Raw genomic sequence first — 13,845 nt, 5'->3', positions numbered from 1 at the left:
TTTAAATAACAAATGTAGTTTACCAGTTGTAATGAGTTATTTGCCTGCTATAATTATTTATGGTAGAACTACAAAGAGATGATTGATTAGTGTAAATTGATTCTTTATAAGAAATAGTAGATATATTTTAATTTTTTTTCCCTTATTGATCGCGCGAAGCGCAGGTTAATTGACTAGTGAAACGAATAAATGGAAGTCGGGAAAATATCGCATTACAGCAATTGCATTATAAGTCGCATTTAACTATTGCATTTATAAGACCCATTCTGTAGAATAAGAAAAAGAAAAATACTTAAGAAGCAGTAAAAAGGAAAAACGAAAGCGCCCACTCGAAAAGTGTTTCAAAAACCCTCCCCCCCTACCTTCTTCTCCTCCGTCACCGGCAACGACAGCTGAAACTCTGAAAGTTACGCTTCAAAAATCTATCTCACATTTACACTACAACCATAAAGTTTTCTTTCTCTCTCACCATTTGCTCAAATTTTAACCAATGGAGAGAAGAAGATTCGACGAATCCTCTGTACTTCCTCACTCTGTTACCGTCGGTTCCGGTCTCCGGTCTTCTCCTCCACCTCGTCCTCCCAATTACACTTGTCGCCGAGTTCAGGTAACGTTAAACACCTCATTTTCACTTACAAACACCTTCTTACACTTCAATTAATTTCAATAGTTGAGTTTAAATCTATGTTTTGCCCACCTCGTTGTTTTCCTAGTTTATCTATTTTGCTAATAACAGCTTAATTTGCATTATTTTTAATCCTTTTTGTGCTAAAAAGGTGCTGTAGTAATAAATGTAAGAGATTTTTATGTTAGTGTAGGGATATTGTTTGATATAAAGAATCCCTAGTTTTAGAGGACTATTACTATATTTGTTTATGGCTAATTATTGAGTATTGGAATGACATGGCTCCAATTATAGTTGAATGGATATAGCCTCGTGGTTTAGTTCAAGTGGCAAAGGTTGAGGACTTGTGAATTAGGTCACATGTTCGAGCCTTGCGCCATCCGAACTATGCTTGGTATTTAAGTTGAGAAGGGTTAGAGTGGCCCATTATCCCCGAGTTTCGAAGGCTGCTGTTGATCCTAAGTTGGCCCCAGACGGGCTTCTTGGTCTTTAGAAAATGTTAGAGTTTAATGAATATAGATGATTCCTGTAGCCGATCCGAACTTGTTTGACGTTGAAGTGTAGTTATTGTTTTTGTTGTTGCATGTCCAATTTGTAATAGTATTCATAATACTCGTTATTTTGTGATGTTACTCCACAGTGTGAGCATGTATTTTTAGTGGCATTGCTGTTTGCATATGCTTTGCTTATTAAGCAACTCCAAGGGAATATATCCGGTGTTTCGACATGCAGAATAGAATCTCTGTTTTTCACATACGAGCTTTGTCAAGGTTAAACTCTGTGGTGAGTTAGGTCTGTTGTGATGCAGTTGGGTGTTCTAGTGGAATTGGGAGGGTTTCTCGTTAAGAGTGCTCTCATCAGAACCTTAACGATGGATATTGTGTATGCTGACAGAGGACACCGCAGGGATACGGCTTTGCGAAATAAAATTGGAGATTTATTAGGAATACGCTTTTTTCCATTAAGATTTCATATTGACATGGGGTTTATCTGGTAAAGAGCCAATTGCGATACTGACAGTATCTTATAGTCATGGGGTTCTTTTCTCTCTTTACATATTAGCCTCTCTATAGCCGTGCAGGCAAGTCTTTTTGTGGCCGACCGTTTGTTGAACAAACGTCCTTGGTTAAGCCTCTTTGTGGTTTTCTGCATGTAAAGGTATTTGGGTTGATGTGGGGAAATCTGTAGCAATTCCAAAAGTCTAAATTTGTTATCTTTGAGAATGATGGTAACTTCTCATACTCTGGGTAATTTTGGATCTATTTATATGTCAGTTGTCGGCAGCCTGGTTGTACTAAAAAGAATACGACGATTCTTTTTCGAGAAGATATATTGGTACTTGGAACTTATTATTTGTTACAAATAGCTACTGTATCTTATTTCAGTTTTCTTTCCTTAATTGCATCATCACAACAACAAGATATCCAGTGTGATCCCATAGGTGGGGTATAGCGAGGCTAGAGTGTACGCAGACCTTACTCTTACCTTGTGTGAGGTAGAGAGACTATTTCTGATAGGCCCTCGGCTCAAGAAAAACGTTTTCAAAATAGGTTTATAAAATACAAGAGTAAAGATGCTATGATGAAAATACCAAGAAAAGAAAAGTATTGGTAGCAAAAATAGTAAGATAACCAAAGCAAAGGCAACAACAGTAGTAATAAAATTGAAAAATAATATAATAATAATAATACTAATAAGGAGAAGAGGGAACAAATAAGGTGCTCTAAACTAGAACCATGTCCTCCCATACAAAAGAGAGAAATCGCTTGACTACCTATTAATCTTTTATTCTAATCCTCGGCCTCCATGCTCACCTATCTAGGGTCATGTCCTCAGTAAGCTGAGATATGCCATGTCCTGTCTAATCAACCTCTCCCCAATTATTCTTCGGTCTACCTCTACTTCTCCTTAGACCTATCAGTGTTAACCTCTTGCACCTCCTCACTGGGGCATCTATGAACCTCTTCATATACCCGAAGCACCTCAGCCTCACTTCCCTCATCTTGTTCACCACGGAGGCCACTCCCACCTTGCCCCATATATCTTTGATCCCAATGTTATCTCTCCTAGTATGCTCACACATCCATTTAAGCATCCTCATTTCCTCTACTTTTATCTTCTGAACGTGTGAGTTCTTGAGTGGCCAATATTCTGCCCCATACAACATAGTTGGTCTAATAACCACTCTATAGAACTTACCTTTTAATCTTGGTGGCACCTTCTTATCACATAGGACACCGGATAAGAGCCTCCATTTCATCCACTCCACTCTAATACGATCTGTGACATCATCATCAATCTTCCCATTTTCTTAGATTATTGATCCAAGATACTTGGAGCTTTCTTTCTTGGGATGACTTGTGTATCAATCTTCACTTTCATATCCGCCTCATGTGTTGCATCACTGAATTTGCACTCCAAGTTTTAGTCCCGCTCAATCTGAAATCTTTAGACTCTAAGATCTGTCTCCAAACCTCCAATCTAGCGTTAACCCCGCCGCATGTCTCGTCAATCAATACTATGCCATCTGCAAATGTATATTGCATCAATTTGCATGCAAAATTGAATCATTGAATCACCATCGTATTTTGAATCAAGGGTTAAAACTAGGAAAACAACTAGGCACCCTGAAGGATCTTACTTGGTTAGTTGGTTATTTAATTTAGTCTCCGAGTTGGTGACTTTTCTTAGACGGAGACCCAGGAGCAGCTAAGCAAGCTAAGGTTTTGCTGTTATTCTTTCCGACTTTCCCTTTGTGTGTTGTGTATGAGGAAAAATGTTTTCTTGAAAAATAAGTAGGTTTCACACTTCTTTTCCGTGTTTAGTTAGTTAGTGGAAAATTATTTCTGAAAACTATTTATTAAATATTGATAATGATGTCGGTAAATTATGGATTGCTAATAATGTCTAAGTGTTGGTAGGAGCAAGGGTGAAGGGTGGATGACCTTCCAGTTTTTATAGAATTATTTCATAATTGGATCTCACTGCAGGGAGCATTGAAGCACTTGGCGTCAATTGATCCATTGGAATTATGTGATGAAGCCAAAGTAGAGCACTGCCGGGCAACTAGAGATCTAAGAAGTTGTGGACGACATGTACAGAGTGTGTTGAATTCATGCGGTCATGCCTCTTTATGTGAGGAATGCAGCCAGAGATGTGATGTTTGCCCTATATGTAGGATCCCTTTACCAAAAGATGCCGATAGACTTCGACTGCGCCTATATTACGAGTGCATAGAAGCAGGTCTCATCTCCAAGAGGTGTGATGATAGATTACAAGAGAAAGAGGACAGTGATAAACAACTGGTTGCTGATATCCAGCGGCTTTATACTTTGTTTGATGTGGCACTGGAAAACAATCTGGTTTCTCTAATATGCCACTGTATCCTTTCATACTATTAGTACCAGTGGTGGACTAACACCTTTTGAGTTTCAAATAGTTTTCTTGCAAGGAAATTAGTTAAAAAGCTGTTAATCTTTTTCTTGTTAATTCTTTGTGAAAGGAGATAACCGTAAAAGGAATAAATTGGTGGTTGATTGTATGGTTCTTTTCTTACTTAGGAGAGTAGAACCACTTAACTTCTTAGTAGTTGGTTATATATTTTATTATGTTGTCTTAACGGTTGCAAACAGATGTGACAGATGTTTGTATGGATGAAAGTGCTGTTTCCAGTGATCCCATCATTGCTTTCTTGCTTGATGAGGTGGTGGTCAAAGATTGGTGCAAGAGGACGTTCAACAATATTATGACCGAGATTCAAGTGATATGTATCCTAATAATTAAAGCTTGTAGTGTACTTCTAATTCCTTATGAAAGGGGAAATAGCGTTCCTTGATTTTGTTATAGATAATCTATCCATGAATGCACTGAAAGAGAACTTGAGTTTATTTCTCAAGTTCTCTGTCAAGTTAGGTGGTATCTCTAACGTCATTGATGTCTTGGAATCATCATTCAAAGGTTCTCTTTCTGCAAAGCTTCATGATTTACACCACCTTCAAGAGAGCATCTTAAAGACAAAACAGGTAAGCTTTCCAGAGATTCTTGCAAGTGGACCCAAGCCACCTCTTCCTCATTTCGTATTTTTGCCTGTTTCATTTATTGGTTGCTTTTTTTTTGAAGAAACGCATGTATGAGCACAAAAAGAAATTGCACAGATTCACTATTTTTTTATGCTACTTGCACTAACTAGAGATTCTGGATGGTGTGATGAGCTAGTGATTATCACTATTCAGCTTTTGTCTGCACTGCTGCTTTCTGTATCTATTATGTTACACAAATTGAATTTTGTATCTTGCCGGTCTGACAACTTCTTGATAACACTCAATGAGATTATTACTGCTGTGCAAATCTGCAGCACATGGATATTGTGATTTGGTGTATAAGGCATGAGTTCTTGGAGAATGTGAGGTCTAGGCATAGAGATTTTGCATCTTGGCGAGCTCTGGTCAGTGGAAGGAAATCAGCTGCAATTAAACGTGCATGGCCCGATTCAATAAATCATTCTGAGGAATCCAATGGACAATATCGTTCCACTCTCTTTATTGAAGATGCTCTTTCGAATATTGAAGCAGCAGAGCAGGGAGACGTAGATGATCATGAAGAAGAGTTAGCACTTGCCTATTTGCAGAAGGATGGGGGTTCTTTATATTCGCGGTCAAAAATAGAGGGAATGGCTGGATGCTATCCATTTGAGAATTTGCGAGCTGCTGTAGACATTCTCTTTTTACGAGGAAGTTCAGACTTGGTGGTTGCAAAACAAGCAACTGTATCCTTTTGTAATTGAATACTTAATATTTTTTGTGTTTTTGTTTTCTTTTTTTGGATAGGTAGTTCATTCGTAGTGTTTTTTTATGAGAAATGTTCCCTTTCTCTTTTCCTTGATCCTTCAAAGTTCTTGTATTATATGTTTGACCGGCAATGGACAGTACCTGACGAGGAGTGGAGACATATCATTGATGATTTTGCTGCCACTTTTGGTGTGACCAGACACTCGCTATTGGAATCCTTTACATTTTTCCTTTTAGATGATGAAGGTGCTCTGGCTCTGAAGGTAAGGATGGAAGTTCTGTTCAATAATAGCTGCTGAGAGTTATTTTGTAGGCTTCGTTATCTTATAATAATCTCATATCAATTTTTCTTAATGTCGTCATCAAAAATATTTTTTTTATTGTTAACTGTGCTCCTAATGAGTTGTAACTTGTGCATTTGCATTTTCTTCTCTGCCTGGTTTTAGGATGTAATCAAATGCTATTGAACGGAAATGAAATTAGGGAGTGGAAAAGGACGAGGATACTCAATGTTAAAATGTATCTTTTCCTTCCGGGAGAGTAGACTAAATATTTGGATTTACTTTTATTCTTTCCGGGGTTTTGTGGGCGGGAGTGGGACATTTATTTGGTGGAAGACCATCAGAGATGATGCTCTTCTTACAGACAGTACTTCCCTCCGATTGCCTTTCTAAAGTTGAGAGATATTCACGTTGTGCTTCAGGTGCACATTGCAACGTTCCATTATCAGACTTGGCTAGCAGCTAGAGTGTTAACAGGATGTAAACGTTTTGACTTGTAGGGTTTTGACACATTTTGTTCCTCTGCGGCCAGAGTTTATGTGATGAACGCAATTCCGCTTTATGTTTTTATCTTGGGCATCTTATGAACTGTTTTACCTTTTGTCATTTCCACAACCTTAGTAGACTTCTTGATTATTGTCTCTTCAATTTGTCCTTTTTTAAATAAAGAAATCATCATTGTGAGCCTTCTTAAGCATATGGTCTTTGGACTGGTGCGGATGCTGAATATCAGTTACTTGTATCCCAGGAAGCCTGTCAACTTCTCCCAGAAATATCAAGTCCAACAATACACCCGAAGGTTGCTCAGGTTCTCTTGGAGCGGGAAAACCCTGATGCAGCTCTCATGGTTCTGAGGTGGTCTGGACAAGACGGGACACAGCTAGTTTCACTTCGGGAGGCTGTGACTGCTGTTCGTGTTCGGGTAGAGTGTGGACTTTTGACTGAAGCATTCACGTATCAGAGGCTGGTCTGTGCTAAGATCAAGGAAAAGAAGTTGAGGGGCGAACAATTTCAGAGTGCTTGTGTTGAAGTAGAGGATCAATCCTGGTCGTGGGGTCTCTGGGTGGAGACTCTTGTCACTGAAATTTGTTGTCTTTGCATTAGGAGAAACTTGGTTGATCGTATGATAGAACTGCCATGGAATGCTGATGAGGAGAAACATCTTCATAAATGCCTGCTGGATTTTGCTGCGGAGGATCCTTCCACGGCCATAGGAAGTCTTCTTGTAGTTTTCTATTTACAGGTACTTCTTTTTATATCCAGGCATTTTCTATTCTGCAGTTTTCCCAGCTTGCTGTTGCACTCATTTCTTTTATTTTGGCAGCTCATTTACCTACATACGTGTTTCCCTCTTTCGCTCGAATTCATTTACTAGTTACTACCTGTAAGAAAATTAAACAAGTATTATGCCATTATCCTTTTGGTGTTGGCCACTGGTGACTAGACTTTTGTCAGATTGCACTTGATTTTTCACGGCAACGTACTGGCAGTAACTGGAGGATTGACTTTGAATGTTGTTCCCTTCTGAAAGTTTTTTTAAAGCTGGGTAAGATCCATTGAAGTAGGCAGTCTTAACTATTTTATCTAGATGAGTGTCAGTTAGAAACATTGCGTAATGTTGATCATTTTGGATTGGCTGATTTTTCACCCAAATCTGCTTGCACTTAGCTTTTTTATTTATTTATTAAAGCCAACTTGTAGTGGCGGGGGGTTTGGCATTGACCCCTACCATGCAGATTAATAACCAAAATAAGAAAACATGGAGGAGGGGGACATTAACCCTAGTTGTGATTCTTTAAACTATTTTGGATGCCATACCAGACAAGTATTGGATTGTTTTCCTTCCCTACTTGCACTTACCTAATTATACTGATTTAGCACTATCAGTGATGGACCTCTGGATGGTATATAGAGTATTAGATCTCGTCTGGTCCGGTCGCTTTACCCCTGCCCATCTTCCGCATCGCCCCCTCAACCTCCTCAACCTTAATGTAATTTTTAGGACGAAGAAGATGCCCGACGCATGGAGGTGGAGTTTGATGGTGTCTTTGTACAAGAATAAAAGTGATGTCCAGAATTGCAACAACTATAGGGGTATCAAGTTGCCTAGTTACACTAAGAACGTTTGGGAGAGGGTGGTGGAGAGGAGGGTCATGAGAACTGTGTCTATTTCTGAGAACCAATTCGGATTTATGCCCGGGCGGTCGGCTATAGAAGCCATCCATCTTGTGAGGAGATTGGTGGAGCAATATAAGGAGAGGAAGGACTTGCATATGGTGTTTATTGATCTAGAAAAACCATACGATAAAGTCTCGAGGGAGGTTCTGTGGAGATGTTTGGAGGTTAGCGGTAGTCCAGTAGCGTACATCAGGGTGATTAGGGATATGTATGATGGTGCTAAAATTCGGATGAGGACTGTGGGAGGAGACTCGGGAGATTTTTCGGTGATGATGGGGTTACATCAGAGTTCAGCTCTTAGCCCATTTTTGTTTGCTCTGGTGATGGATGTGCTGACGTGACACATCCAAGTGGAGGTGCCATGGTGTATGTTATTTGCAGATGACATAGTGTCGATGGATGAGACGCGTAGCGGGGTCAACGCTAGGCTGGAAGTTTGGAAACCGACCCTGGAGTCTAAAGGTTTTAAGTTGAGTAGAACGAAAACTGAGTATTTGAAGTGTAAGTTCAACGATGGGACGCATGAAGCAGAATTCGACGTGAAGCTTGATACACAAGACATCCCAAGAGTGATAGTTTCAAATATCTTGAGTTTGTTGTCCAAGGCAATGGGGAGATTGACGAGGATGTTATACATCGTATTGGAGCAGGGTGGATGAAATGGAGGCTCGCATTTGGTGTTTTGTTAAGAAGGTGCCACCAAGACTTAAGGGCAAGTTCTACAGAGTGGTAGTTAGACCAACTATGTTGTATGGTGCAGAGTGCTGACCAGTCAAGAAATCCCATGTCAGAAGATAAAAGTAGCAAAAATGAGGATGTTGAGATGGATGTGTGGGCATACCAGGAAAGATAAGATTAGGAATAAAGTTATTAGGGACAAGGTGAGAGTGGTCCCTTTGAAAGACAAACTGCGAGAATCGAGGCTGAGATGGTTCAGACATGTGATGAGGAGAGACATAGACGCGCCGGTTAGGAAGCTTTAGAGGTTGACCATGACGAGTTTGAGGAAGGGTAGAGGTAGGCCTAAGAAGTACTGAGGAGAGGTGATTAGGCAGGACATGACGTTACTTTAGCTTACCGAGGACATGGCCCTAGATAGGAGGTGTGAAGGTCGATGATTAGGGTCGAAGGTTGATAGGTAGTCGAGGGTGGATAGTATTAGTACTATTCTTGTATTTCTTATCTCTAGATATTTGTTAGTATACATGAGTCTTTCTTTTTTTTTTTCTTTTCTTTTTCTTGTTTTTATGGTTGGTTGCTTCCTTGTCATTGTTCGTTGAACCGAGGGTCTATCGGAAACAACCTCTCTACCTTCACAAGGTAGGGGTAAGGTCTGCGTACGCATACCCTTCCCAGGCTCTACTTGTGGGATTATGCCGGGTTTGTTATTGTTGTTGTTGTTACATCGAAGAAAAGAATAAGTGTATGTCAAGGGGACATCCTTACAACTACAACAAACTCTTTGGTACAAGTTATGATAGCCATTTTGCAGTAAACGGGTTTATTATACTATTATAGAGATTAGTCTTTGACCTTAAGCGTTATGATTGTACTATTTTGCTCTATTCACCCTGATTATTTTTCATCATCTAGTACCTCAAACACACAACTTAGAGCCTGTTTGGTCAAAGCTTCTAGGAGGCCGAAAGCACTTTTTTTTATGTTCAATAATTTTTTTGAAATTTGAAGTGTTTGGCCAAGACACAGAAGTGCATTTGAGCAGTAGCAAAAGCCGTTTTTCTATTTTTTGGGGAAGAAGCTACAAGTTCTAGCTTCTTCCAAGAAGCAAAAGCAAGTAGAAAATCAACTTTTCAAGACAGAAATATCCTCACCATAAATTTTCATTCCCCAAATTAACCCTCATTAATTTAACCTTTTTAATTTTTGTTTCTGCCATCGAATTCTTCATTGTTTTTTATTCTCCTTCTCCGATTCTTCTTTGGAATAATCTCTTTACTATAAAAAGATCTCTTCTTTTATAATAAGATTTATGGAGTAGATTTTTAATTTATACTGAATGAAGTATATTGATATATTTGAATCAATCATGTAAACAATAAGTAATATCATATACCCAATATTATTTTTTGGATAACTATATTTTATGTATTAAAATCTTTAATGTATATATTTTTACTTTATGGTTTATAAATTCAATTCTCTTTTAAATAATAATAGTTGTAAATTGTACCTTTACCTTTTTTCATTTTTTTTATTTTTATTTTTATAATTTGACATTCAAAAGTATTTTTTGGAAAGATTATTTTGCATACATCCCACCCTCCCTAGATCCCACTTGTGGATCACACTGGGTATGTTGATGATGGCCAAACACGATTTGCTTATCATATATTGCAAAAAACACTTCTCAAATGAATTGGTCAAACACAAATTACTTTTTTCCAAAAGTACTTTTTGAAAAACACTTTTCAAGAAAATAAGGCAGCTTGGCCAAACATGCTCTTAATACAACATATTTGCTAAAAATGCTACTACTTCATTGTGTACAGCTGCATTCTCTTTCACAACTGCATTCTCTTTCTCCCTGTGTGTGTGTGTATTTCAAGCAATGAAGGAATACCGAGCTTGATGTTGGATGGATTCCTAAGTTTTTCGTGTCTAATTTGTGACTCACATCCCTTGTCAAAAAAAAAAATGGTCTCTCACTTCAAGTGTTAAATTTATGGAATGAAGCTCCACCTATTATCCTGGTCACTTTGGCCAGACATTTCTCTTTGGAGTTTTGAGTTTGTATCATCACAAATAGAATAGGATTATTATGAAGACATGAACAATTAAGAAAAATGGAATATGATTATCTTGTTGGTAAGAAAAATTGAGTTATTGAATTATATTACTGATGATAAAACATGTGAAACCATTAATGATGAAAATCATATAGTTTACCATACCGAAGATAACTTCTACTTGAGCCTGTGACACATATCTATGCGTATATGTATTAACCGGTATCTCTGATGTTGGGAGGTAGCAGGTGCCAAGTGGAATAGTCGAGATGCACACTAGCTGATTCGGACACCATCTTTATTTAAAAAAAAAAAAAAAAAAAACTAGGAATGTTTGTGTTATATGTATATATTCACTGGCAGGAGTTGATTTCAGGATTAGTTTTGGTACTCTTTTGTCTGTAATCTGTCCATCTGGATGGGGATTTCATATGGTTCCTAACGATTGTAGTACTGTCTTTTCGTACAGCGTCAAAGATATGTTGAAGCATACCAAGTTGATCAGAAGCTTCAGAGCATGGAGGAAAACTACATTTCTAAAAATTCCGCCACAGAAGAAGTCTTAGACAGGATAAAATCAACAAATCATTGGAGAACTTGTTTGGTTGTAAGTGAACTTGATCTTTTTGATTTGTTGTTCTCTATGCATATATAGGGTTTGAATATTTACTAGTGTCAAGTTTTGGTGTTTGAATTGGAAATTGTTAGAGTGAATAGTACTTGTTTGCTCTGTGAATCATGAACCTTTTTTTAAATTTTTTTTACCCAGATCCTACTCTGGTTAGGAACACACGTGTGCCTAAACACACTGATCTTGTTGTCATTCAAACAGATTATCTGGATTGGTATACAAAAAATCATTTGTTTCCATGTCCTAAATCTTAATTTTTCCTTTACTGATTGTATCTCGCTGGCAGCCAGGACCAGTATGTATGGTTACCAGAAGATACAAGCAGTATCACCTTTTTATTTTATGTTACCTAGTTTGACTGAGCATGAGATCATATCAAGGTTGCAATGGTGGTTTTGATATGGTACTTCCCGTCTTCCCTACCTGGCTTTCTCGACAAACCATTAAGAGGTAATCTGCAAAAAGCATGGCAAGAGAAGTTGAAGTTATGGTAAGAAAGGGAAACTGCAAAAAAGATAGGGATTAAATAGTTGAATTGTGATGCATAGCAGTGTAGGTCAGGGATCACTGAGTCCATTACTACTTAAGGTCATTGTATTGCTTCGATGTAATAGCGAGCTTTCTCATCTTCCTTTCCTGTTTTTCAGATCACTTTTCAGCTTTTATGATGACAGTGACTTGAACAATTCTCAGTCTTATTTTAATGTGTAGAAATGTATCGGTTTGTAATATTTTGAATTTTTTTTCTATGTTTTAGGACAAGGGAGTAGAGTTGTTACCAAATATCTTACAACAACAAGTGAGGACAGGGGAGTTGCCTGAAGTTGTTACTTGTGAGGACACAGCTGACATTTCTTTGAAGCCCAATGCTGAAGCTCAAGAACCTATCTTGACCAGTTTATTGGCTAATCCTCCCACTGATTCTACCCTCGTTCAGCGAGTTGATAATGTTAAACATTCTGTTCTTGATGCTCCACCTGCACTTGGGGGATCATTAAATCTATCTAGCTTTAAAGTTGGGCATTATGGTTCTCCCAGTTCCCCAGCTCATTTCTTTAATGATGCTGAAAGAGTATTAAAACCTGAAAGTATCCTTGGCAAAAAATTGAGATTTGATGAGATTGCGACCCCTGCAAGTCGTCGTATTGATCCTCCCGCTCCTGAGATGAAGATCTCCAGGAATTCATTAAGGGACTCTTCTATTAGTCGCCTTTGCAATTCTCAAACATATAGAGTTTCACCAGAGAAGTCTCAGAATGGGTTTCCGAAGGAATCTTATATTTTTCACCAGATTTCTGGCAACCATGTAAATTCTCTTACCAGCAACAGAGGCATATTAAAAGATTCCGTTGAAGATTCATACATGAATTATCCTGGTAAACGTCTACTGTCAGATGCTGCTGATAGACCTCGGATGTTACCATTAAATGATTCGATGGATATATCCTGGAGGTAAACCTTAATTTTTATAAAGCCCTTCTATTTATATCAGCACATTTTGTTGTCTTAGGTTTGATCACCAATCTTAGCTTTAATCTAATTTTGTTATTTCGCTGATTGTCAACTTAAAAGTCATAAAGAAGAAGGTTCTCCCATAGTGCGTCTAGAAACTAATGGTGGACCAAGGTGGAGGTCCGATGACACCAGTGAAGATGAGGATTATTTATCACCAGATGGACTCGCTGGAGTTGCCTCTCCTGCACGCATATCAAGGGGAGTCAGAAGAAGCAGGATTGCGAGGAGATGATAGACCTTGGTGTTGTAGAGTTTGAGAATGTGACAACATATGTATCCCTTTTGCTGGATGTGGCTTTTCGTTGGAGACCAGAGTTGAGAGGCATTGAAGTTTTTGTTAAACAGGTTGCTGCTTGAATTTCTCCTCTTGGCAATGGTAAACTTGGGTCGGAACTGATTTTTGAAGCTCAGCCCCTCGACGTTTCCTCTTTCGACCCTTGCTCTGGTTTTCATTTGGATGCAGCATATACTTTCAAAGAACAGCCAATGCCTGGGTTGACAATTTTTGTATGTGAGATTAGCGATTTGAGGCTTGGTTGTAAAATATTTATTATTTCCTTTTGAAGCCAGAAATTCTTTGAGAAGCATGTAGATAGATGCGTAAACTGACCATGATATTCTGTATGAGGCTCACCTTCGGCTTTTTGTTTCCATTTTCGTTGTCGAGCAGGTAGGTCTTTTACCACCCCTATGCATTTGGTATCTGACCTTAGGGCACAAATTGAACACTTAAGTCCATTTTGAATCTCGAGAATTGTAGTCTAAGATCGTGTGATTTTCTTACTTCTGGGGAAGTAAACCTTTTTTTTTTTTTTTGTTTCACTTATGTTTACCAGTGTAAAGTGGGTTAATGGACTTGGAACTGAAAAAAGTTTCCATATCAAAGCGATTAAAATGTATTTGTGAATTGATCAACTTTTTTTTATTCTAAATTAGTTATTAATTGAGGAAAATTTCATCATAACTTATTATTTCTATGCTTGCTTTCAATCAAGTACAGCCTATTTCCTTTTCTAAATTCGGTTTTAGAACCTGATTGCAAAGCGCACATCGGTGGAGCTTAGTAGCATAAATAATAAAT

The 13,845-nt window shown here is 38.2% G+C and overlaps 1 protein-coding gene across 1 annotated transcript; it reads left to right on the top strand.

Annotated features, from left to right (window-relative positions):
* Positions 1-214: 214 nt before the first annotated feature.
* Positions 215-13,547, top strand: LOC107773921 (E3 ubiquitin-protein ligase HOS1-like). Its single transcript, XM_075247467.1, has 10 exons — positions 215-607; positions 3,616-4,006; positions 4,258-4,392; positions 4,472-4,647; positions 4,980-5,390; positions 5,517-5,675; positions 6,442-6,936; positions 11,088-11,225; positions 12,007-12,701; positions 12,822-13,547. Exons 1-10 carry the CDS (start codon positions 491-493, stop codon positions 12,994-12,996), a joined length of 2,892 nt encoding a protein of 963 aa, XP_075103568.1. The 5' UTR covers positions 215-490; the 3' UTR covers positions 12,997-13,547.
* The last annotated feature ends 298 nt before the right edge of the window (positions 13,548-13,845 follow it).

Source organism: Nicotiana tabacum, chromosome 1 (genome assembly GCF_000715075.1).
Source record: "Nicotiana tabacum cultivar K326 chromosome 1, ASM71507v2, whole genome shotgun sequence".
Taxonomy (NCBI): Eukaryota; Viridiplantae; Streptophyta; class Magnoliopsida; order Solanales; family Solanaceae; genus Nicotiana; species Nicotiana tabacum.
Note: the sequence above shows the minus strand (reverse complement) of the source record. Positions and strands in the feature narration are given on the sequence as shown.

Excerpts from the sequence above, each read along its gene's own strand:
- LOC107773921 (XM_075247467.1), top strand. The coding sequence starts at position 491 with ATGGAGAGAAGAAGATTCGACGAATCCTCTGTACTTCCTCACTCTGTT. Across the intron at positions 608-3,615 it reads ACACTTGTCGCCGAGTTCAG|GGAGCATTGAAGCACTTGGC; the intron begins GTAACGTTAAAC and ends ATCTCACTGCAG. Across the intron at positions 11,226-12,006 it reads ATTGGAGAACTTGTTTGGTT|GACAAGGGAGTAGAGTTGTT; the intron begins GTAAGTGAACTT and ends TCTATGTTTTAG.